At 45.4% G+C, this 25,523-nt stretch overlaps 1 protein-coding gene across 2 annotated transcripts in view; it reads left to right on the top strand.

The window, feature by feature from the left end:
* The window catches only part of sorbs3 (sorbin and SH3 domain containing 3), a 90,059-nt gene that overhangs the window by 2,542 nt on the left and 61,994 nt on the right, over positions 1 to 25,523 (top strand). For both annotated transcript variants that reach the window (XM_080217255.1, XM_080217253.1), the window contains exon 2: positions 24,925 to 24,993. In XM_080217255.1, coding sequence (XP_080073381.1) covers positions 24,982 to 24,993 — 12 coding nt within the window. In that variant the 5' untranslated portion in view covers positions 24,925 to 24,981. The remainder of the gene's footprint in view (positions 1 to 24,924; positions 24,994 to 25,523) is intronic.

The following is a 25,523-nucleotide window of genomic DNA, read 5'->3' as shown; positions in this document are numbered from 1 at the left end:
TGAGGAAACTGCCTTCCTGACTGACAGGATTCTCTCCTCAACTTCATCCATTCTCTTAAGGATAACTGTCAGTTTACCAATGTGAACAGCCTAGAGCCCAGACTGCTATCCACCACTTCACTCACAATGGCAGCCATCATCTCGATGCCTATAGCATTGCCAAAGCGTAGGCCTGCTCACCAATGAAACTAGCACTGTGAACTGTCTCCAACCACCTCAATCCGACAAGCATTTTCTTCACTCAACTCACTGTCATCGCAATTTAGCTCACATCACATGACCCCGTTGCTTTGCTTTTAGTTAAGTATATGTTTGTGTGCATGTTGATGGTATGTGCAGGTGTGTACTTGTGCATGTGTATGTCTGTTTGTGTGCTTATTATCAGTCTGAGTTTGTGCATGTGTGTAATATTTGTGTATGTGTATCTGTTTAACTATCCATGTGTTAGTCACATGCTTCTCAGTTTTTGTGTGTGTCTGCGTAAGTGGACGTTCACATGTATATCTGTATGTACGTCTGTGTAATGGGATTGTGCGTGAGCATAGAAGCAAAACATTGCGGATGCTGGAATCTGAATCAAAAACAGAAAATGCTGGAAAATCTCAGCAGGTCTGACAGCATCTGTTGGGAGAGAATGGAGCCAACGTTTCCAGTCTAGGTGATCTTTTGTCAGAGCTGAGTGCACATGTACATCTGTGCATGCTTGTACATTCACTGGTATGTGTCCCTGCTTTTGTCTGCATTTATGTACATTCTTGCATCTGATTTGTGTGTGATTAGGTAAATGTTCATGTTCATTAGAATGCCTCCATGTCTGTGTAAGCTTTTGCATATAGAACATAGAACACTACAGCACAAACAGGCCCACAAGTTGCGCCGATCACATCTATACCTACCAAGCCATAGAACTATCTGTAACTCCCAATCCCATTAGATCCCATATACTCATCCAGAAGTCTTTTAAAAGACCCCAGCAAGTTCGCCTCTACCACCACCAACAGCAGCCGATTCCACTCATTCACCACCCTCTGAGTGAAAAGCTTTCCCCTGACGTCTCCTCTGTACTTGCTTCCCAGCACCTTAAACCTGTGTCCTCTCGTAGCGACCGTTTCAGCCCTGGGAAATAGCCTCCGAGAATCCACCCTATCTGTTCCTCTCAACATTTTATAAACCTCTATCAGGTCGCCTCTCAACCTTCGTCTCTCCAGGGAGAAGAGACCTAGCTCCCTCAACCTATCTTCATAAGGCATGCCTCCCAATCCAGGCAACATCCTTGTAAATCTCCTCGGCACCCTCTCAATAGCTTCCACGTCCTCCCTGTAGTGAGGTGACCAGAACTGCGCCCAGTACTCCAAGTGGGGTCTGACAAGGATCCTATAAAGTTGCAGCATTACCTCCCGACTCCTAAACTCAATCCCTCAATTAATGAAGACCAGTACACCATAGGGCTTCTTGACCACATCCTCCACCTGCGAGGCCGATTTAGGAGTCCTATGGACCCAGACCCCAAGATCCTTCTGCTCTTCAACCCAGCAAAGACTCCAATGTTCTCATGTTTGTGTTTTAATTTGCATTTGTGCATACATGTTGCATGTTTGTGTATTACACATTTTTGTGCATTTGCATGTTTGTGTGTGTTGCATGTTTGTGTATGTTGCATGTTTCTGTGTGTAGTATTCCCCAAATTGTCCATTTCACCCCACCCTGTTTTCTGACCTTGTCATTGGCTGGTTCACCTTGACTGTGATTGATGGTGAAAGGTTGGAATTGCTCCACCGTAATCTTCCCACATGCAATGAGGGTGGGGGGGAGGGGTGCGGAGTGGGGTAGGGTGGGGAGGACTGTAGGGGCGTGGAGCAGGGTAGGATGGGGAGGGGATAGGGATGCAGGGAGGGGTGTAGAGATGGGTAGGGCTGTGGAGGGGTGTCGGGTGGGTAGGGGTGGGGAGGCGGGTGAGGGAGGGGTGTCGGGTGGGGAGGGATTAGCAGAGCAGAAGGGTGGGGTGAAGGTGGGGGGGAGGGGTGTGAAGCGGGATAGGGTGGGGAGAGCGGTAAGTGTGGGGACGGGTTGAGGTTGTGGAGGGGGTAGCAGTGCAGAGTGAGGGGGCATGAGGGTAGGGAGGGGGGAGCATCCTGAAAATAGGGAAAGAGAAAGCAGCAGTTGAACAATTCTGAAGTGGATTTGTAAACTGGGTTGAAGCTGAATCGGCAGTTGTTGGTAAAGATGTTTTATTGGAGTGATTTGCAGATGGGTGAAACTGATAAAATCCAAATTAAACTGACGGCCTTTAAAGAATGAATAAACAACACTGCCAGAGGGTGGAGGCTTTGGAGAGAGTGTAGAAATGGTTTACCAGGATGTTGCCTGGGGATGGAGAGTATTAGCTATGAGGAGAGTCATAGAGTCAGACAGGTTTACAGCATGGAAATAGGCCCTTTGGCCCAACTTGTCCATGCCACCCTTTTTTTTAAATCCCTAAACTAATCCCAATTGCCCTCATTTGGTCCATATCCCTCTATACCCATCTTACCCATGTAACTGTCTAAATGCTTTTAAAAAGCCTCTACAACTACCTCTGGCAGCTTGTTCCAGACACTCACCACCCTCTGAGCGAAAAAATTGCCCCTCTGGACACTTGTGAATAAACTGGGATTGTTCTCCCTGGAAAGACAGAGACTGAGAAGCGACCTGATCAAAGTTTAAACAATTATCAGGGGTATGGATGGGGTGAACAGTTGGAAGCTTTTTCCTTGGTGCAGAAACGATAATTACAAGAGGGCACAAGTTCAAGATAAGGGGGGAAAGGTTCAGGGGAGATGTGCGGGGGAGATTTTTTACACAGAGGATGGGGGTGGCCTGGAATGTACTGCCAAGTGAGGTGGTTGTGGCAGACATGTTAGCGATATTTAAGACTTATCTTGATAGGCATCTGAACAAACGGGCAATCGAGGGATATCAGCAGTTGGCCTGGACAAGACAACGTGACCAGTGCAGGGTTGGAGGGCCGAAGGGCCTGTTCCTATGCTGTACTGCTGAAAGCTCGTCCTACCAATAAACCTGGACTTTAACCTGGTATTGAGAGACTACTTACTGTGCATACCGCAGTCCAGTGCCAGCATCTCTACATCATGTGCTGTACTGCTCTATGTTCTTTGTTCTTTTTCCATTGCCTTTCACAATGGGCAAACACCCCAGAGCCATCGAGAGACAATTAAATACTTGGAAACTGTTGTGATGCAGAAAAATGACAGCCAATTTACACAGAGTACAATTCCAGATACAGCAATGTGATAAAGGCCAGATAATCTGTTCTAATCATGGTGCTGGAGGGTCAAATGTTGGCCACCCTAGCAGGGAGTACTCCCCTGCTGCTGTACATCATAATGCGATTCACTGCGAGAGAAGCTGGGGCATTGGTCTGACGTCTCATCCAACAAGTGACATCTCTGAAAGTGAGAATTCCCTCAGCCAATGCGGCGCTCCCTCAATCTCTCCCCTCCACCAGTGTGGCGCTCCCTCAATCTTTCCCATCCGCCAGTGTGGCGGTCCCTCAATCTTTCCCATCCGCCAGTGTGGCGGTCCCTCAATCTTTCCCATCCGCCAGTGTGGCGGTCCCTCAATCTTTCCCCACTGCCAGTGTGGCGCTCCCTCAATCTTTCCCATCCGCCAGTGTGGCGGTCCCTCAATCTTTCCCATCCGCCAGTGTGGCGGTCCCTCAATCTTTCCCCTCCGCCAGTGTGGCGGTCCCTCAATCTTTCCCCTCCGACAGTGCGGCACTCCCTCAGTCTCTCCGGTCTGACAGTGCGGTGCTCCCTCAATCTCTGCCCTCTGACAATGAGGCACTCCCACAGTACCAACAGTACAAGTGTATGTGTTGTGTGCTCATTTTCCAGTGGGATTTGGACCCACAGCTTTCCAACTGTAGAGTACACTGAGCCATGATGACACCTGATTGGGTATGATATCCTGAACACAGCACTGGCTGGGACAGCAGAAAACCTGCTCTGTCCAACCTGTTCCATGAGAGGATTTTGTTCTCTCAGGTTGGGCTTTGACAGTTTCTCCCCAACCCCTTGCTCATCCAACCACCTTCATCGAACACCCTATCACGGATATTGGACCTTGTAGAGGGGCAACACATCAGAAGTCCAATGCTGTCTTCACTGGTGTAAATTGCAGTCGTAATCAGGAGCAGGAGAATCCCTGTTCATTCCTCATCACCGACCCATTGCTACCTCCATGCAAGCACCTTTCCCTGTCCTGCTCACTGACCCCACACATCATCACACATTCAAAACCCTCCCTCCCTCCCCATCCACTAAATGTACCATCCACCTCCATCCCTACTCCACTCCCTCCATACTGCTGTATCCTCCCACCATCAGAGAATCCCTACAGTGCAGAAGTAGGCCATTCAGTCGATCGAGCCTGCACTGACAACAATTCCACTCAGCCCCTGTATTTCCCCGTAACCCCACGTATTTACTCTATTAATCGACCCATCTTGAGACACGAAGGGGCAATTTAGTGTCATCAAGTTAACCAGCTCATTTTGGACTGTGGGAGAGAACATAAGAAATAGGAGCAGGAGTAGGCCATCCAGCTCATCGAGCCCGCCCTGCCATTCAATAACATCATGGCTGACCTGAAAGTGGTTCAGTTCCACTTACCCACCTGCTCCACATAACTCTAAATTCCCTTATCGATCAGAAATCTATCGACCCGTGACTTAAACATATTCAATGAGGTAGCCTCCACCACTTCAATGGGCAGAGAATTCCAGATATTCACTACCCTCTGAGAGAATAAGTTCCTCCTCAACTCTGTTCTAAACTGCACCCCCAACCCTCATTTTGAGGTTGTGCCCTCTAGTTCTGGTTTCCTTTCTAAGTGAAAAGAATCTCTCTACCTCTAGCCTATTGAGCCCCTTCATTATCTTGTATGTCTCTATCAGATCCCCCCTAAGCCGTCTAATCTCCAATGACTACAGCCCAATCTACTCAATCTCTCCTCATAAGCTAACCCCCTCATCTCCGGTATCAACCTGGTGAACCTTCTCTGTACTCCCTCCAAGGCCAATATACCCTTTCGCAAATAAGGGGACCAAAATTGTACACAGGACTCCATTTGCAGCTACAAACCGGCACATCCAGAGGAAACCCACACAGACACAGGGAGAATGTGCAAACTCCACACAGACTGTCACCCGAGGCTGGGATTGAACCCAGGTCCCTGAAAGTATGAGGCAGCAGTGCTAACCACTGTGCCACTGTGCTGCCCTGGGTCCCTGGCACTGTGAGGCAGCAGTGCTTGCCACTGTACCACCTGGGTCCCTGACGCTGTGAGGCAGCAGTGCTTGCCACTGTGCAGCCATGATTGATGTCACGTATACGTTTGGTGCACTGAGGCCTGTGTAACTACTAAACCTGTTGAACTTTCTTTAAGGAGCCTCTGCATGCAGCTCACGTGACCCTTGCTCAATAAAGCCAATTATACAGCAACAGACGAACCATGAATTACATTCCTTCCCTTTGCTGGATGCTCCCTCTTGTTACTACCCCACCAACAATAGCAGTGCGAGGAACTGAGGGGCTAAGTGCATGAGGAACTCCCTTATGCTCAATCCCACTCATAGCTGTGGCTCTCTTCAACAAAAGAGGACTTGACACTTTGTGAAGTTTGTTGCCAGGAACAGCCCAGAGGCTGTACAGGAACTGAGAGTGAGTCACTGATCCCTCGAGCTACACAGCAGCACAACATTGAGTGGACATACACATCCCAGTAAACTGGCAGGCTCTGCTTTAACCCTTAACTAACAAGGGTACAGATTGTGTTTGGCAGCAAGTTACAGCCTGAAATCTAATTGGGGGAGAGTGGGTTGTAGGTTGGGGAGTTCAGCAAGTTCTGGTTTTAGGAGGGAGATGGGCAGTGGGGAGCAGTTTAAATACAGATTAACAAATTCCTGAAGTGAGCTACAGACTGGAATCTAATCAAGGAATTAGGGTGGTTTATATTGAGAATAACTGGTATCAGTTGCTAGTACAGAACTTGAGCATTGCTGAAAAAGGAACATGTCAAAGCTTTTCATCTTGTACTCATCAGGATACTTTGCAAGGAGCAAACATCAGTTTATACTGTATGAAAGGAGAGTGCTGATTGGTTGGCAAGACAACTATCACAGGCAGAGGTATTGCCAGGTCGAATGCACGGTGATTGACAGTTAACTGTCAAGTACCAGTCAGCTTACTGGCAGCATCCTGTTAGTGGTGCAGAACGTGCAACAGCTAACTTCACCTGCTGCTCAAATTATTGTGATATTTTGATCTTCTAGGGGTCATAATCTGGGCACTTTTCAGACAGAAAGAACATATATACACATTGTGCCTGCTTCAGATAAACAAAATAAGTGACAGGCATTCAGTGACATATTTCTCAAAGCAATGCCTTTACCAACCAGAGTGGTTTAAATTTCAAACAATCCATGCCAATAAACTGTCAGTCACCTCGGGTGTTCTCCGTGGCAACACCTCTACCAATCAGAATCTCTTTGTCAACCAATCAGCATATTCCCCTCAAAATGCATAAATTATTGTTTTCCCCTGTATCTATTCTTGCAACGTACCCTGTTAACCTGCAACACCACAAGCTCTTATTTTGATATGACGTTTATCAAATGCCTTTTGGAAACAAGTATACACATCTACAGGTTCCCCTTTAACAAATTGTCAAAACCTTCATGAGGTATGAGCTGCATCATGGGCAATGATATGCTGATAAGTCAACAGGTTGATTAGTTATCTAGTTTATGACAAGAAATCATTTGGGGAGAGGGCGGGAATGTGGAACTGAGCCACGACAGATCAGCCATGATCTTATTGAATGGCGGGGCAGGCCCGAAGGGCTAGATGGCCTACTCCTGCTCCTATTTCTTATGTTCTTATGAGGACTGAGGATACTTTTTGATTAATTGAGCACAATAGCCTGACCTAAGTTAACAATCAAATTGCTGTTATCACATTTCCAGGTTGGTCCACCTGCCATTAGGTTTCTGGATTGTCGGCAGCAAACTGACTGTGTCAGATACAATGACCAAGACCCATCACATGCTCATCATAAGGCTGTAACTACAACCCCACCCAATAAACTTAAGCAAATACTCTAGACAGATATGACAGGGCAGCACAGTAACAGTGGTCAGTGCTGAAGGGAGTGCCCGACTATCAGAGGGTCGATACTGAGGGAGTGCCGCACTGTCAGAGGGTCAGTGCTGAGGGAGCACTGCACTGTCAGAGGGTCAGTACTGAGGGAGTGCTGCATTGTCAGAGGGTCACTACTGAGGGAGTGCTGCATTGTCACAGAGTCAGTACTGAGGGAGTGCTGCACTGTCAGATGGCCAGTACTGAGGAAGAGCCGCACTGTCAGAGGGTCAGGGCTGAGGAGTATTGCACTGTCACGGGGTCAGTATTGAGGGAGTTCTGTACTGTTGAGGGTCCCGAACTAAGGGAGTGCCCGACTGTCAGAGGGTCCGTACTGAGCGAATGCCACACTGTCGGAGGGTTAGGGCTGAGGGAGTGATGCATTGTCACAGAGTCAGTACTGAGGGAGTGCTGCGTTGTCACAGAGTCAGTACTGAGGGAGTGCTGTGTTGTCACAGAGTCAGTACTGAGGGAGTGCTGCACTGTCAGATGGTCAGTACTGAGGGAATGTCACACGGTCAGAGGGTCAGTACTGAGCGAGTGCCGCACTGTCAGAGGGTCAGGGCTGAGGGAATGCTGCACTACCAGAGGGTCAGTACCGAAGGAGTGTCGCACTGTCAGAGGGTCAATACTGAAGGAGTGCCACAGTGTCAAAGGGTCATTGCTGAGATAGAGCCGCACTGTCACAGGGTCAGTACTGAGGGAGTGCTGCACTGTCAGAGAGTCAGTACTGAGGGAGTGCTGCACTGTCAGAGAGTCAGTACTGAGGGAGTGGCACATTGTCAGAAGGTCAGTACTGAGGGAGTGGCACACTGTCAGAGGGTCAGCGCTGAGGGAGTGCCGCATTGTCAGAGGGTCAGCATTGAGGGAGTGCCGCACTATCAGAGGGTCAGCACTGAGGGAGTGCCACGCTGTCAGAGGATCAGTACTGAGGGGGTGCCACGCTGTCAGAGGATCAGTACTGAGGGGGTGCCACGCTGTCAGAGGATCAGGACTGAGAGAGTGTTGCTAAAAAGGAGCATCTGCTGCCCCCTCAGATGGATCTGAAAAATGGTATGGTACTATTTTGAAGAAAAGCAGAAGTGTTTACTCCTTTCTCTCTGAACTACTATAACCAAAACACATGGTGTGATTATGATCTAACCGGACTGCATTCAGACAGTGACTGTGCTGTACAAAGCATTTCATTGACTGAAGAACTCGCAGACTTTCTGAGGCCGTGAAAGACCCTCTCAAAATGTAAATTCTATCTGTTTTTTCTCCCACTTGCTCCCTCACTGGAGAGAGGACTGAGTCCACAGCAATGTAACTCAGTCTTGCATCAGCCCACCCACTGCTGTTTCCAAGATAGCAAAGTCCATTAGCAACAAAGGAATGAGTGGCTTGGCTCAGAGTTATGGAAAAGAATGAGTAATATTGGCTATTTGGAAAGCTGCACACAATTCCCGGATCCAACCAGTGGCAGCTTGAGGGAATGAGTGAGGCTCAGAGAGAAAAACTGCCTAAAACATTAACATGTTGAATACAGTGCGCCAGCCACTCAGTAACTTACAGGAAAGCCTGTATTCATTCTGAAAATACAGTATTAATAAATTGTCAGCAAACTGAAGTACTTCATGTTAAAGACGGAATGGTGATTATTAAACCAGTACTGCACAGAATTAACCCAGTTTCATGCAAAAATCACCCTCTGTTAACCTTGTTATGATGAGTATTACTCCTGAAAATCATGGTAGGTACCAACCTTGTAATACTCAATATTACCATAAAATCATAGGAATAGGAGCAGAATTAGGCCACTTGGTCCATCAAGTCTGCCCCGCTATTCAGTCATGGCTGATATTTTTTTCATCCCAATTCATAGAATCATAGAATCCTTACGGTACAGAAGAAGGCCATTCGGCCCATCGGGTCTGTACCGACCACAATCCAACCCAGGCCCTATTCCTGTAGGCCCCATGCATTCACCTTGCTAACCCCTGACACTAGGGTCAATTAAGTGTAGCCAATCAACCTAACCCACACATCTTTGGACTGTGGGAGGAAACTGGAGCACCCGGAGGAGACCCACACAGAGAAAGTACAGACTCCACACAGATAATCACCTCAGGTCAGAATTGAACCTAGTTCCCTGGTGCTGTGAGGCAGCGTACTAACCACTGTGCCGCCCAATTCTCCTGCCTTTTCCCCATAATCTCTGATCCCCTTATTAATCAAAAGCCTACCCATCTCTGTCTTAAACACCCTCAATGACCTGGCCTCCACAGCCTTCTGCGGCAAAGAGTCCTACAGTTTTCTGACCCCTGGAAGTCTGTAAAATTCGGAGACAAAGCTGTGCAACACAGGAAGATATTTGTAATATTAACTCTTTAACTGACAATCTTAGCTCTGGAATACAAAGGTTAACTCAAAAGGGCTCTTGGCTCTGCATGTATCATCAGTAACCCTGTATTTCAGGAGTAATCAGTCAGTACTCCCTGAACAGCCTAATTATATTCTTTGCTTGACCCTGTAATATATAGTGTGGACTAGTTAATCCTATAATCTGTCATTGGACCCACCCTTGGCAGTTTAATTTTTATGTCAGTTGACAGTGTAATTCTTCTGTCCTGACCTCAGAAGAAGTTGTGTCCCTCCTTCAGTGAGGAGACTGGGTCACAGAGTGAAGAATGCTGCGCATCCTGCAGTTGAGGGATGTTCATTCAGTGTGCGGCTCTCCAAGTCCAAGCTCATTGGTAGATGATATCTGTCTAAATGAAGCAACAAGTCCATCACAGAATCCCAACAGTGCAGAAGGAGGCCATTCAATCCTGCACAGCCAGCAATCCCACCCAGGCCCTATTCTCGTAACCATACCCTACTAATCTCCCTGACACTCAGGAGCAATTTAGTTTGGCCCATCCACCTAACCCACACATCTTTGGAGTGTGAGAGGAAACTGGAGCACCTGGAGGAAACCCACACAGACACAGGGAAAATGTGCAAACTCCACACAGATCGTGACCCAAACCAGGAATTAACCTGGGTCCCTGGCACTGTGAGGTCGCAGTTCTAACCACTGTGCCACCATGCCACACCAGGTCCCTGGCACTGTGAGGCAGCAGTGCTAACCACTATGCTACTGCACTGCCCCGGGTCCCCAGCGCTGTGAGGCAGCAGTGCTAACCACTGTGCCACCATGCTGCCCTGGGTCCCCAGTGCTGTGAGGCAGCAGTGCTAATCACTATGCCACCATGCTGCCCCAGGTCCCCAGTGCTGTGAGGCAGCAGTGCTAACCACTGTGCCACCATGCCACCCCGGGTCCCTGGCACTGTGAGGCAACAGTGCTAACCAATGTGCCACCGTGCTGCCCCAGATCCCTGGCGCTATGACGCAGCAGTGCTAACCACTGTGCCGCCTCGGGTCCCTGGTGCTGTGAGGCAACAGTGCTAACCACTGTGCCACCGTGCTGCCCTGGGTCCCTGGCGCTGTGAGGCAGCAGTGCTAACCACTGTGCCACCATGCCACCCCAGGTCCCTGGCGCTGTGAGGCAGCAGTGCTAACCACTGTGCCACCATGCCGCCTCGGGTCCCTGGTGCTGTGAAGCAACAGTGCTAACCACTGTGCCATCGTGCCACCCCATGTCCCTGGTGCTGTGAGGCAGCAGTGCTAACCATTATGCCACCGTGCTGCCATGGCTCCCTGGCATTGTGAGGCAGCAGTGCTAACCACTGTGCCACCGCGTCACAGAGACTTCATGTCTAATGCATTGAAGAGCGTCTGTGTTTAACTTACTGATTTGACTGAGGAAAATGCATGTGAATTTCTATCCAGTTTCAGAACTTCACAAGTATTTTGTAAATAATCTCCTCCTTCTGAAGTGAAATGGAGTCAGTGCTACAGTATAACGAGGAGCAGCAGCAAGATGGACAGCCTGTCAGTCCACATTCAGTGATACCTCATGAACTGTAATTCTTCAGAGGTTTATATAAAGGCCTTGAAACTCACATCAACTAAAATGTTATAAGACCCAACATATGATTTTAAACCAAGCAAATGATTCTGTTTCCCGATTAAATTATTTTGACATGCTTTCCTCTGCAATCATTAAATTCTCAACCTGGGACTTCACCGGGTATTTTGAACTCTCACCAGTTTAGATTTCAGAACAGTCACTTGCAATTATGTAGCACCTTTAACCTGATAAAACTTACCAAGGCATTTTCTTTTCATTCATGGGATGTGGGTGTTGCTGGCTCAACCAACACTTGTTACCCATTCTGAATGGCCCTTGAGAAGGTAGCGGCGAACTGCCTTTTTGACCCACATGGCGTAGGTACGGCCACAGTGCTGTTAGGGAGGTGGGGTTCGAGGATTTTGACCCAGCCAGTGAAAGAACAGCTGATTCATTTCCAAATCAGGATTGTGAATGACTTGGAGGAGAACCTGCAGATGGTGTTCCCCATACACCTGCTACCCTTCTCAGTGGGTTTGGAAGGTGCTGTCAAAAAAGCCTTGGTGAGTTCTTGCATGGTTAATAAGTTTGCAGATGACACCAAGATTGGTGGCATAGTGGACAGCGAAGAAAGTTATCTCCAATTGCAACGGGATCTTGATCAATTGGGCCAGTGGGCTGACGAATAGTAGATGGTGTTTAATTTAGATAAATGCGAGGTGATGCATTTTGGTAGATTGAACCAGGACAGGATTTACTCAGTTCATGATAGGGCATTGAGAAGAGTTCCAGAACAAAGAGATCGAGGGGTCCACGTTCATAGCTCATTGAAAGTGGAGTCACCAAGTGGACAGAATGGTGAAGAAGGAATTCAGCATGCTTGATTTCGTTGGTCAGAATATTGAATACAGGAGTTGGGACATCTTGTTGCAGTTGTACAAGATATTGGTAAGGCCACACTTGGAATATTGTGTCCAGTTCTGGTCACCCTATTATTGAAAGGATATTATTAAGCTAGAAAGAGGGCTGAAAAAGATTTACGAGGATGCTACCGGGATTTGATGGATTGAGTTATAAGGAGAGGCTGGATGGACTGGGACTTTTTTCACTGGAGTGTAGGAGGCTGAGGGTTATCTTATAGAGATCTTTGAAATAATGAGGGGCATAGATCAGCATAGAAAGTCAATATCTTTTCCCAAAGGGAGGGGAGTCTAAAACTAGAGGGCATAGGTTTAAGGTGAGAGGGGAGACATACAAAAGTGTCCAGAGGGACAATTTTTTCACACAGTGGGTGGTGAGTGTTTGGAACAAGCTGCCAGAGGTAGTAATGGAGGCAGGTACAATTTTGTCTTTTAAAAAACATTTCGACAGTTACATAGATAAGATGGGTATAGAGGGACATGGGCCAAATGCGGCCATTTGGACGAGCTTTGAAAAAAAGCTTAGAAAAAAGGCGGCATGCTGTAAACTTCTATGACTCTAAAATATAATACCACCACAGAAGAAGAGATGAGGGTGAATATCTAACGGGTCAAAGAATGATAGGCCAGGTGATTGCAATCTCGTTTTGTGTGATTGGAGGTACAACTGACTCCTGATATTTTGGTTCAGTTTGAAAGAAACTTTGTGAGAAGACTGTGCTGATCTCCCATGGCTGAACCTGAGTTGGTTCAATTTGGGTCATTTTAACACCATTCAGGTTTTTAATTTATCATCTGAGACACTTTATTCATCATTAGCTGTATCAAACAACTCTGTCATTTCCAGAAATCAATAAATGCATTTTTTCTACTCTTCTTTGCAAAGAAATTGCAAAGACATTAATGATTAAACTGAAGGAGTAGCTTAATCCATTACCAAGTTCTGTCAGTAATGATTGTATGTTCAGTCGGTCACTAACTCAATAATTACACTGAGTCAGTTGTTTAATTATAAAATTCTTTCAATGTAATAATAACCTCTCAGTCCTGATTTAGCACATCCCAATCCCCGTAATCACCACACATATTAACATGTACGTCAGTTCCTCCTCAATGCTACCTCTACTAATTAAGTTCAGCACAAGGCTGACATTTTTCAATGATTGTAATCTGCAAAGGTCATTCCCCCATTACAGAGCAACTTGGGTGAAAAATGTCACAAAAATGTGGAGCTCAAAACTTCATTTAATACATCTCAGAATATTTTCTGTAAGATACATCTTTGTTTATTGTGGTATTTACAGGGAAAACTATTAGAATAATGTTGGAATGAGCGATCAGAGTGAGTTTTCATGTTTAGAATTGTTAGGCTGCCTACCCAGGGAGGGGCAAAAACCAAGCCAGCTGTCACTGGCTGGGTGTCCCTCTGTCCTGTGATAACATGCCTAATAAACAGAGACATCCTTCCAATGATCCAATTGAACAGGAATGCCTGTGTGACTATCATACCGTAGAATCCTTACAGTACAGAAGGAGGCCATTGACCACAATCTCACCCAGGCCCTATTCCCATGACCCCTGCTAATCCTGACACTAGGGTCAATTTAATATGACCAGTCAACCTAATCTGCACATTTTTGGACTGTGGGAGGAAACCAGAGTACCCGGAGGAAAGCCACACAGGGAGAATATGCAAACTTCACACTGACAATGACCTGAGGCCAGAATTGAATTTGGATCCCTGACACTGTGAGGCAGCAAGCGCTAACCATCTACCTGAGTGTGAGGCATGCTTTATTAGAATCCATTCTCCCATCTCTATATCTCATCAGTTTGAGAGCAGGGTCTGATGTAACTTTCTCATTCGTTGATAAGTTGACTGAGTGAGAGTTCGTGCCTGCCGTCTGTTCCAGATTTAGTTACCATGCGGATAACTGTTTAGTACAACATATATGAGATCAGTGTGTAAAATTAAAGCACATGGGTTTGGGAGTAGTGTATTGAGATGGATAGAAAACTGATTGGCAGACAGGAAACGTAGAGTAGGAATAAGACCTAAGATCATAAGACATCGGAGCAGGATTAGGCCATTTGGCCCATCAAATCTGTTTTGCCATCCAATCATAGTTGATATTTTTCTCATCCCTGTTCTCTGCCTTTTCCTCATAACCCTGATCACCTTATTAATCAAGAACATATCTGTTGCTGCCTTAAAGACACTCAATGACCTGGCCTCCACAGCTTTCTGCGGCAAAGAGTTCCACAGATTCACCACTTTCTGGCTGAAGAAATTCTTCCTCATCTCTGTTTTAAAGAATCATTCCTTTAGCCTGAGGTTGTGGCCTCTGATTATAGTTTTTCCTACTGGTGGAAACATCCTCTCCACATCCACTCTATCCAGGCCTTGCAATGTCCTGTAAGTTTAAATAAGATCCCATCTCATCCTTCTCAACTCCAATGAGTACAGACCCAGAGTCCTCAACTGTTCCTGATACGACAAGCTCTTCATTCCAGGGATTAGTCTTGTGAACCTCCTCTGGACCCTTTCCAAGGCCAGCACATCCTTCCTTAGATATGGGGCCCAAAACTGCTCACAATATTCCAAATGGGGTCTGACCAGAGCCTTATACAGCCTCAGAAGTACATCCCTGCTCTTGTATTCTAGCCCTCTCGACATGAATGCTAACATTGCATTTGCCTTGCTAACTGCTGACTGAACCTATATGTTAATCTTAAGAGAGTCTTGAACAATGACACCCAAAGGCCCTTTGTGTTTCTGATTTCCTATGCATTTCCCCATTTAGAAAATAGTTTATGCCTCCATTCCTCCTTCCAAGTGCATAACCCCACACTTTTCCACATCACATTCCATCTGCCTTTTCTTTGCCCACTCTCCTAATCTGTCCAAGTCCTTCTGCAGCGCCCCCCGCCCCCCAGCTTCCTCAATACTACCTGTCCCTCTACATGTCTTTGTATCATCTGCAAACTTCGCAACAGTACCTTCAGTTCCTTCCTCCAAATCGTTAATGTATCTTGTAAAAGGTTGTCATCCCAGCATCGACCTCTGAAGCACACCACTACTCACTGGCTGCCATACTGAAAAAGACCCCTTTATCCTCACTCTCTGCCTTCTGCTGTCAGCGGAATCCCCTATCCATGCCAGGATCTTACCTTAATACCATGGGCACTAAACTTATTTAACAGTCTCCGATGTGGCACCTTGTCAAAAGCCTTCTGGCAGAACCTTAAGAGTATTGATAGGCAGAGGGATCTGGGTGTAGAGGGATCTGGGTGTACAGGTCACTGAAAGTGGCAATGCAGGTGGAGAACGTAGTCAAGAAGGCAAATGACATGCTTGCCTTCATTGGCCGGGGCATTGAATTTAAAAATTGGAAAGCCATGTTGCAGCTTTATAGAACCTTAGTTAGGCCAAACTTGGAATATAGTGTTCAATTCTGGTTGCCACACTACCAGAAGAATGTGGAGGCTTTGGAGAAGGTACAGAAAATATTTACCAGGATGTTGCCTGGTGTGGAGGGCGTTAGCTATGAGGAGAGTTTGGAGAAACTTGGTTGTTCTCACTGGAATGACGGAGGTTGAGGGATGACCTGATAGAAGTCTACAAAATTATGAGGGGCGTGGACAAAGTTGACAATCAGAAGCTTTATTCCAGGGTGGAAGAGGCAATTACGAGGGGGCATAGGTTTAAGGGGCAAGGTTTAAAGGAGATGCGTGAGGCAAATATTTTACACAGAGGGTGGTGGGTGCCTGGAACACACTGCCAGGGGAGGTAGTGGAAGCAGATACAATAGTTTCTTTTTAGGGACTTCTTGACAAATACGTGAATAGATAGTGAATAGAGGGATACACTCCCTGGAAGGTAGGGGGTTTTAGTTCAGTTGGACAGCGTGGTCAGGGCAGGCTTGAAGGGCCAAAGGGCCTGTTCCTGTGCTGTAATTTTCTTTGTTCTGGAAATCTAAATAAATCATATCCACTGGTTCTCCTTTATCTAACTTCCTTGTTACCTCCTCAAAGAACTCTCACAGATTTGTCAGACATGACCTCCCCTTGACAAAGCCATGCTGACTTAGTCCTATTTTATCATGCACTTCCAAGTACTCTGCGATCTCATCTTTAAAAATGGACTCTAAAATCTTGCCAATGACCGAAGTCAGGCTAACCGTCGTATAATTTCCTGTCTGTTGTCTCCCTCCGTTCTCAAACAGCGGTGTTACATGAGCTGCTTTTCAGTCCTCTTGGACCCTCCCTGTCTCCAGTGATTCTTGAAAGATCACCATGAATGCCTCCACAATTTCCTCAGCTATCTCTTTTAGAACCCTGGGATGTAGTCCATCTGGTCCAGGTTATTTGTCCACCTTCAGACCTTTTAGTTCCCCAGAACCTTCTCTTCAGTGATAGTCGCTACATTCATCTGTGCTCCCAGACTGTCTTGGAGCTCTGGCATCCCACTGGTGTCTTCCATTGTGAAGACTGGTGCAAAGTAACTATTCAGTTCCTCTGTCATTTCTTTGTTTCCTATAATTTCTTCTCCAGGCTCATTTTCCAGTAGTCCAATGCCTATTTTTGCTTTTTCTTTTGCTTTTATGCTGTCCTTGACTTCCCTCATCAGCCATGGATGCCTCGACCTCCCCTTAGCATGTTTCCTCCTCATTGGGATGATTTTCTGTTGTGCCTCTCAAATAACCCACAAAAACTTCTGCCATTGCTGTTCCATTGTCTTCCCTGATAGGTTCCCTTTCCAATCAACTCTGGCCAGCTTCTCCCTCATGCCTTTGCAGTTACCTTTATTTAATTGTAACACTGTTAGATCTGATTCTAGTTTCTCCCCCTCAAATTGCAGGATAAATTCGATCAAATTGTGGTACTGTTCCCGAAGGATCCCTTCATCTTAAGTTCCCTAATCAAGTCTGCCTCATTACACATCACCAAATTGCCTGTTCCCGAGTCGGCTCTGTCACAAGCTGCTCCAAAATGTCTCTTAGACATTCCTTTTCTTGGGATCCATTACCTACTTGATTTTCCCAGTCCACCTGCATACTGAAATATCCCATGATTATTGTAGTACTGCCTTTTTTATATGCCTTTTCTATTTCCTGATTTATTTTCTGTCCCAAATCCTGACTCCTGCTAGGGGGCCTGTACATAACTCTCATCAGGGTATTTTTAATTTGTAATTCCTCAACTCTGCCCACAGAGATTCTGTGCCTTCTGCTCGTGTATCAGTTCTTGCTTTTGATTTTACTTCATTCCTTACTAACAATGCAACTCCGCCCGCTTGGCCCATCTGCCTGTCCTTTCAACAGGACACATATCCTTGAATATGAAGAGATGAGGAGAAATTTCTTCATCGAGAGTGGTCAGCCTGTGGAATAAGAACATAAGAACTCGGAGCAGGAGACGGCCATCCGGCCCCTCGAGGAATTCAATAAGATCATGGCTGATCTTTTTGTGGACTCAGCTCCACTTACCCGCCCGCTCACCATAACCCTTAATTCATTTACTGTTCAAAAATTTATCTATCCTTGCCTTAAAAACATTCAATGAGGTGGCCTCAGCTGCTTCACTGGGCAGAGAATTCCACAGATTCACAACCCTTTGTGTGAAGTTCCTCCTCAACTCAGTCCTAAATCTGCTTCCTCTTATTTTGAGGTTATGCCCCCTAGTTCTAGTTTCACCCACCAGTGGAAACAACTTTCCTGCTTCTATATTGTCTATTCCCTTCATAATTTTACATGTTTCTGTAAGATCTCCTCTCATTCTTCTGAATTCCAATGAGTATAACCTCATTCTACTCAGTCTCTCCTCATAAGCCAACCCTCTCAACTTCAGAATCAACCTAGTGAATCTCCTCTGCACTCCCTCCAGTGCCAATATATCCTTTCTCAAGTAAGGAGACCAAAACTGTACACAGTACTTCAGGTGTGGCCTCACCAGCACCTTATACAGCTGCAACATAACCTCGCTGTTTTTAAACTCCATCCCTCTAGCAATGAAGGACAAAATTCCATTTGCTGCTTTAATTACCTGCTGCACCTGCAAACCAACTCCTTGAGATTCCTGAACAAGGACACCCAGGTCCCTCTGCACAGCAGCATGCTGCAATTTTTTACTATTTAAATAAGTCTATTTTGCAACGTTTCTTTGTTAATGCAGCTATTCAGCATGAGGAAGACGCAGCATGTCGGTGGGAGAGGCTCAGTTCAATGTTCAATTTTGGAGAGCTGTTGGAACAACTCCTCTCCAATTGCTCCCCCTGACTTAATTTCCATATTCTCCCGAATAACACCCGCTATTTCTGCACCTGTGACCTCACAAACATGGAATTTTTAAGCTTAACGCTTCTATTTCATCTGTCAGAGGCATCAAACATATTGTGTGAATTCCAGAAGGGACTATTTTGAAGAATGGAGGGTTTGAGATTTTAAAATTGACTTTCTACATGTGGACACCCCGGGCAAAATTGGTGTGTTGCCTCTGCTGAGCTGCTCTGTATCTAATCGAGTGGGTGGAAAGGTCCCTTCGGAGGGCAATTAAAAATCATGAAGAGACCCAAACTCAGGCAGATGTCCTGCCCTAAAGGAACCAGGGAACTAACTGGTTGTGTTTTGTTGATTATTCAGTTCATGGACTAAGTTACTTAAGATGTGGAGATGCCTGCGTTGGACTAGGGTAAACACAGTAAGAAGTCTCACAACACCAAGTTAAAATCTAACAGGTCTATTTGGTAGTGCTACCAAATAAACCTGTTGGATTTTAACTTGGTGTTGTGAGACTTCTTACTGGTAGTGCTACCAAATAAACCTGTTGGACTTTAACTTGGTGTTGTGAGATTTCTGATTAAGTTACTTAGCCAATTTTATTCAGTGCTTTCAACTGATCCATGTAAAAATGGTACAGCAATTATCAGGGTGATTTTAATCTACATATCAATTGATCAAACCAGGTCGGTCAAGGCAACCTTGAGGACGAGTTCATAGAATGTATCCACAATAGCATTCTTCAACAGTATATAATGGATTAATGAGGGTAGGGCAGTGGATGTTGTCTACATGGGCTTCAATAAGGCCTTTGACGTGGTCCCTCATGGCAGACTGGTACAGAAGGTGAAGTCGGATGGGATCAGAGGTGAGCTGGCAAGGTGGATACAAAACTGGCTTGGTCAAAGAAGACAGAAGGTAGCAGTGGAAGGGTGCATTTCTGAATGGAGAGCTGTGATAAGTGGTGTTCCTCAGGGATAAGTGCTGGGACCTTTGTTGTTTGTAATATATATAAATGATTTGGAGGAAAATGTAACTGGGTTGATTAGTAAGTTTGTGGATGACATAAAAATTGGTGGATTTGTGGAAAGCGATGAGGATCATCAGAGGATACAGCAGGATATAGAGACTTGGGCAAAGAGATGGCAGATGGACTTTAATCTGGACAAATGTGAGGTAATGTATTTTGGAAGATCTAATACAGATAGGAAATATACAGTAAATGGGAGAACCCTTAAGAGTATTGATAGGCAAAGGGATCTGGATATACAGGTACACAGGTACACTGAAAGTGGCAATGCAGGTGGAGAAGGTAGGCAAGAAAGCATATGGCATGCTTGCCTTCATCAGCTGTGATATTGAGTTTAAAAATTGGTAAGTCATGTTGCAGCTTTATAGAACCTTAGTTAGGCCACACTTGGAATATAGTGTTCAATTCTGATCGCCACACTACCAGAAGGGTGTGGAGGCTTTGGAGAAGGTACAGAAAATATTTAGCAAGGTGTTGCCTGATATTGGAGGGCATTGGCTTATGAGGAAAGGTTGGAGACACTTGATTTGTTCTCGCTGGAACGACGGAGGTTGAGGGGAGACCTGATAGAAGTCTACAAGACTATGAGAGACATTGACAGAGTGGATAGTCAGAAGCTTTTTCCCAGGGGAGAAGAGTTAATTACTAGGGGGCATAGGTTTGAGGTGCGAGGGGCAAGGTTTAAAGGAGATGTACGATTTTTTACACAGACAGTAGTGGATGCCTGGAACTCGTTGCCGGCAGAGGTAGTGGAAGTGGATATGGTAGTGAGTTTTAAGGGACGTCTTGATAAATACATGAATTGGATGGGAATAGAAGGTTATGGTCCCCAGAAGGGTAGCAGGTTTCAGTTCAATTGGGCAGCATGGCTGGTGCAGGCTTGGAGGGTTGAAGGGCCTGTTCCTGTGCTGTAATTCTCTTTGTTCTTTGGAATCTATGAGGGAGCAAGATATCCCAGATCTGGTTCTGTATAATGAGACAGGAATAATTAATGATCTCACAGTCAGGGATCCTCTCAGAAGAAGTGATCACAATTTGGTTGAATTTAAAATACAGATGGAGCGTGAGAAGGTAAAATCCAATACCAGTGTTTTGTGCTTCAACAAAGAAGACTACTAAATGATCAGGGAGGCATTGGCTAAGGTAGACTGGGAGCAAAAATTTTACGGTGGGACAGTTGAGGAACAGTGCAGGACTTTCAAAGCGATCCTTCATAGTGTTCAGTGAAAGTATATATAAGTGATAAGGAACGTAGAACACTGCAGCACAAACAGGCCCTTCGGCCCACAAGTTGCACCGATCACATCTATACGTACCAAGCCATAGAACGATCTGTAACTCCCAATCCCATTAGATCCCATATACTCATCCAGAAGTCTTTTAAAAGACCCCAGCAAGTTCGCCTCTCCCACCACCGACGGCAGCCGATTACACTCACTCACCACCCTCTGAGTGAAAAACTTTCCCCTGACATCTCCTGTGTACTTGCTTCCCAGCACTTTAAACCTGTGTCCTCTCGTAGCGACCGTTTCAGCCCTGGGAAATAGCCTCCGAGAATCCACCCTATCTATTCCTCTCAACATTTTATAAACACTATCAGGTCGCCTCTCAACCTTCGTCTCTCCAGGGAGAAGAGACCTAGCTCCCTCAACCTATCTTCATAAGGCATGCCTCCCAATCCAGGCAACATCCTTGTAAATCTCCTCTGCACCCTCTCAATAGCTTCCACATCCTTCCTGTAGTGAGGCGACCAGAACTGCGCACAGTACTCCAAGTGGGGTCTGACAAGGATCCTATAAAGTTGCAGCATTACCTCCCGACTCCTAAACTCAATCCCTCGATTAATGAAGGCCAGTACACCATATGCCTTCTTGACCATGTCCTCCACCTGCGAGGCTGATTTAAGAGTCCTATGGACCCGGACCCCAAGATCTTTCTGCTCTTCAACACAGCTAAGACTCCTACCCTTGATATTGTACTCCTGCATCCTGTTGGTCCTGCCAAAACGGACCACTACACATTTATCCGCATTGAAGTCCATCTGCCACTTCTCCGCCCCGTCTTGCATCCTATCCATGCCACGCTGCAACTTCTGACATCCCTCCAGACTATCCACAACACCACCAATCTTCGTATCGTTGGCGAACTTGCTAACCCGTCCCTCCACTTCCTCATAAGGAAGGACTGTAGAAAAAGAGATAATCAACCATGGATATCTAAGGAAATAAAAGAGGGTATCAAATTGAAAGAAAATGTATACAAAGTGGCAAAGATTAGTGGGAATCTTTAAAGGTTAACAGAAAGCCACAAAAAAAGCTGTAAAGAAAAGTAAGATGGATTATGAGAGTAAACTAGCTCAGAATATAAAAACAGATAGCAACAGTTTCTATAAATATATAAAATGAAAAAGAATGACTAAAGTAAACATTTGTCCTTTAGAGGACAAGAAGGGGGATGTAATAACTAGAAATGAGAAAATGGCTGAGGCATTGAACAGGTATTTTGTGTTGGTCTTCACAGTGGAAGACACAAGTAACATGCCAAAAATTGATGACAAAAAGGTTATGGCAGGTGAGGACCTTGAAACTATCATTATCACAAGACGTAGTGTTAGGCAAGCTAAAGGTAGACAAGTCTTCTGGTCCTGTTGGATGCATCCCAGGGTACTAAAAGAGATGGCAGGGGAAATAGCAAATGCACTAGTGGTAATTTACCAAAATTTGCTGGACTCTGGGGTGGTTCCCGCAGATTGGAAAACAGCAAATGTGACGCCATTGTTTAAAAAAAGGAGGTAGACAAAAGGCGGATAACTATAGGTCGGTTAGCTTAACTTCTGTCGTAGGGAAAATGCTTCTGGATATGAGTTGTTCCATTGGGAAAACACAGCATGGGTTCATGAAGGGCAGATCATGTTTGACTAATTTGGTGGAATTCTTTGAGAACATTACATGTGCAGTGGACAATCGGGAACCTATGGATGTGGTGTATCTGGATTTCCAGAAGACATTTGACGAAGTGCTGCACCAAAGGCTGCTGCATAAGATAAAGGTGCACAGTGTTACGGGTGATGTTTAGCATGGCTAAAGGATTGGTTAACTAACAGAAAGCAAAGAATGGGGGTCAATGAATGTTTTTCTGGTTGGCGATCAGTTACTAGTGGTGTGCTTCAGGGATCATAGAAACGTAGAACAACTACAGCACAATACAGGCCTTTTGGCCCACAAAGTTGTGCCGAATATGTCCCTACCTGAGAGATTACTAGACTAACCTATAACCTTCTATCTTACCAAGTTCTATATACTTATCTAAAAGTCTCTTAAAAGACCCTATCGAATCCACCTCCACCACCGTTGCCGGCAATCCATTCCACACACCCACCACTCTCTGAGTGAAAAACTTACCCCTGACATCTCCTCTGTACCTACTCCCCAGCACCTTAAACTGTGTCTTCTTGTGGCAACCATTTCAGCCGAGGGAAAAAGCGTCTGACTATCCACTCAATCAATACCTCTCAGCATCTTATATACCTCCATCAGGTCATCCGTCATCCTTCATCTCTCCCAGGAGAAAAGGCTGAGCTCCCTCAACCTATCCTCATAAGGGGATCAGTGTTGGGACCGCAATTGTTTACAATTTACATAGATGATTTGGAGTTGGAGGTCAAGTGTCAAAATTCACAGATGACACTAAGAAGGGTGGCAGAGCAAATTGTGCAGAGGATGCTGAAAGTCTGCAAAGATAATCTAAGTGAGTGGGCAAGAATCTGGCAAATGGAGTACAACGTTGATAAATGTGAGGTCATCCATTTTGGTAGGAATAACAACAAAATGGACTATTATTTAAATGGTAAAAAATTGCATCATGCTGTTATGCAAAGGGACCTGGGTGTTCTTGTGCAAGAATCACAAGGAGTTGGTTTGCAGGTGCAGCAGAGGGTAATTAAGACGGCAAATGGAATTTTGCCTTTCATTGCTCGAGGGATGGAGTTTAAAAACAGTGAGGCGGTGTTGCAGCTGTATAAGGTGTTGGTGAGTACTGTGTACAGTTTTGGTCTCCTTACTTGAGAAAGGATATACTGGCATTGGAGGGGGTGCAGAGCAGATTCACTAGGTTGATTCCGGAGTTGAGAGGGTTGGGTTATGAGGAGAGACTGAGTAGACTGGGGCTATACTCATTGGAATTCAGAGGAAATGAGGAGATCTGGTAGAAACATGTAAGATTATGAAGGGAATAGATAAGATAGAAGCAGGGAAGTTGTTTCCACTGAAAGGTGAAACTAGAACTAGGGGGCGTGGCCCCAAAATAAGGGGGAGCAGATTTCAGATTGGGTTGAGAAAGAACTTCTTCACACAAAGGGTTGTGAATCTGTGGAATTCCCTGCCCAGTGAAGCAGTTGAGGCTACCTCATTGAATGTTTTTAAGGCAAGGATACATAAATTTTTGAACAGTGAAGGAATTTAAGGGTTATGGTGAGCAGGTGGGGAAGTGGTGCTGAGTCCACAAAAAGATCAGCCATGATCTTATTGAATGGCGGAGGAGCCTCGAAGGGCCAGATGGCCTACTCCTGCTCCTCGTTCTTATTTCTTATTAAATGATCTAACTGCACTGGTGTAATTCAGTTCTCTACATCACTCGTACTTGTTTCTGGATTAATATTCCTATTTTCTGTGTCATTATTCCCTATTCCCTTCTTCTGGGTGACTATTTTTCTTTAAGAATGTGACACATGTAGGGTTATTCTGGGACTGAGTACGATACCACTCACTCAGTGATGTAAGAGAGCACATGACTCACCCAGGGTCAGTTGAGTGTTGAACAGAGCTGTGTGTACCAGCAAGCATGGAGGCAGCCACTGGCTTATAACCTTTACTGTATATTTGTAAATAGCTCGAAGAGACAATGAAATCTTACAGTTAACCTATGCCTGATTACAAAAACTTAATGGACCCACTGGACTGTAACCAACACCCATACAACAACTGTCCCTGGTTTTTGGGTCACTATTCCCAGTGTCTGGATTCGTAGTCTTTTCTGATTCCAAATTCTTATGGGAGTTTAGGATTCATGGTCACGTGGGAGATCTGGAGGTGGCAGATTATTTTTGGAGTTCAGTTCTGTTGTTCCTTTAAGACTTTTGAATATTTCACACTGTTAACATACGTGTTCAGCCTGCTAACTCTCAGATGTAAAGAGTCTACCAGAAGTCTGAACTCGTTCGTCATGTCTATACACAACAACTGGGGTCTGTAAGTGCAACACTTAAACATATGCTTCCATGACACTGATACTGGGCATCAAGTTACAGGGTAACAATATTAGTTGGATGAACTAGTACCTTGTTGGTTTGCTGGTTCATACCTTGAGGTGTAGTGACTGAGGTGGACTTGGTAACAGGACATTCTGGGCAGTCAGTGTGTCTCTGGGTGCTTTAGGTTTTCTGCAGACTGTTTACTGTCTAATTTGTCCTTGAGTGGGGTTGGGGGAAGTGGGAAAACAAGCTCATGGGCCTGAGAAGTGACTCGCTGTCATATTCTCACATTTAACCCTTTGATATTCCTCTGTACAGATCTGTAAAGAAAGTTGGTGTCTGAAACTGAAGCAAGCATTCCCCACAGTTTACAGAATGGAGAAAACGGTAAGAGGGCATCTCATGCTCAAGGCATTAACCAATGTCTCTTTCCACTGATAAAGACGAGGTTATTTTAACTCTCTCCTAAATGAATACTGCATTTTAGTCCCAGGACTGTTGGTTTCTGCTGGAACTGCTTCCTGTGCAGAACACTGATGTGTTTGCAACTTCAGTCTGAACTTTGAGAGTTCAGATTTATAAGTCACTGAATCCTGTCTTTCAGTATATGCGTGTCTCTCACTCACTCAGAACGAGCTTTGTCCTTTGACAGTCCAGTAACTTCCTTCTGTTCCTTGACTTTGTCCTCTCCTCTGATCTTTGCTCTCTTTTTTATTTGAATTTCCTAATCTCCCTTCACGTTCTTCCTCCTGCCACCATCACTGTGTTGTAATTTAGACTATCTCTGCTCTCAGTGCTCTGTACGATTGACCTCTGATCCCCTCTTATTGCCAACGCCCTGTCATTGTGAGCCTTGGAAAACACAAGCTTCCAGTCTGCCAACATCATTTGCTCATTTATTTTGTCTGATAACCATG

This window comes from Carcharhinus amblyrhynchos, chromosome 34 (assembly GCF_965287045.1).
Source record: "Carcharhinus amblyrhynchos chromosome 34, sCarAmb.v2.hapA, whole genome shotgun sequence".
NCBI classification, from domain to species: domain Eukaryota; kingdom Metazoa; phylum Chordata; class Chondrichthyes; order Carcharhiniformes; family Carcharhinidae; genus Carcharhinus; species Carcharhinus amblyrhynchos.
Note: the sequence above shows the minus strand (reverse complement) of the source record. Positions and strands in the feature narration are given on the sequence as shown.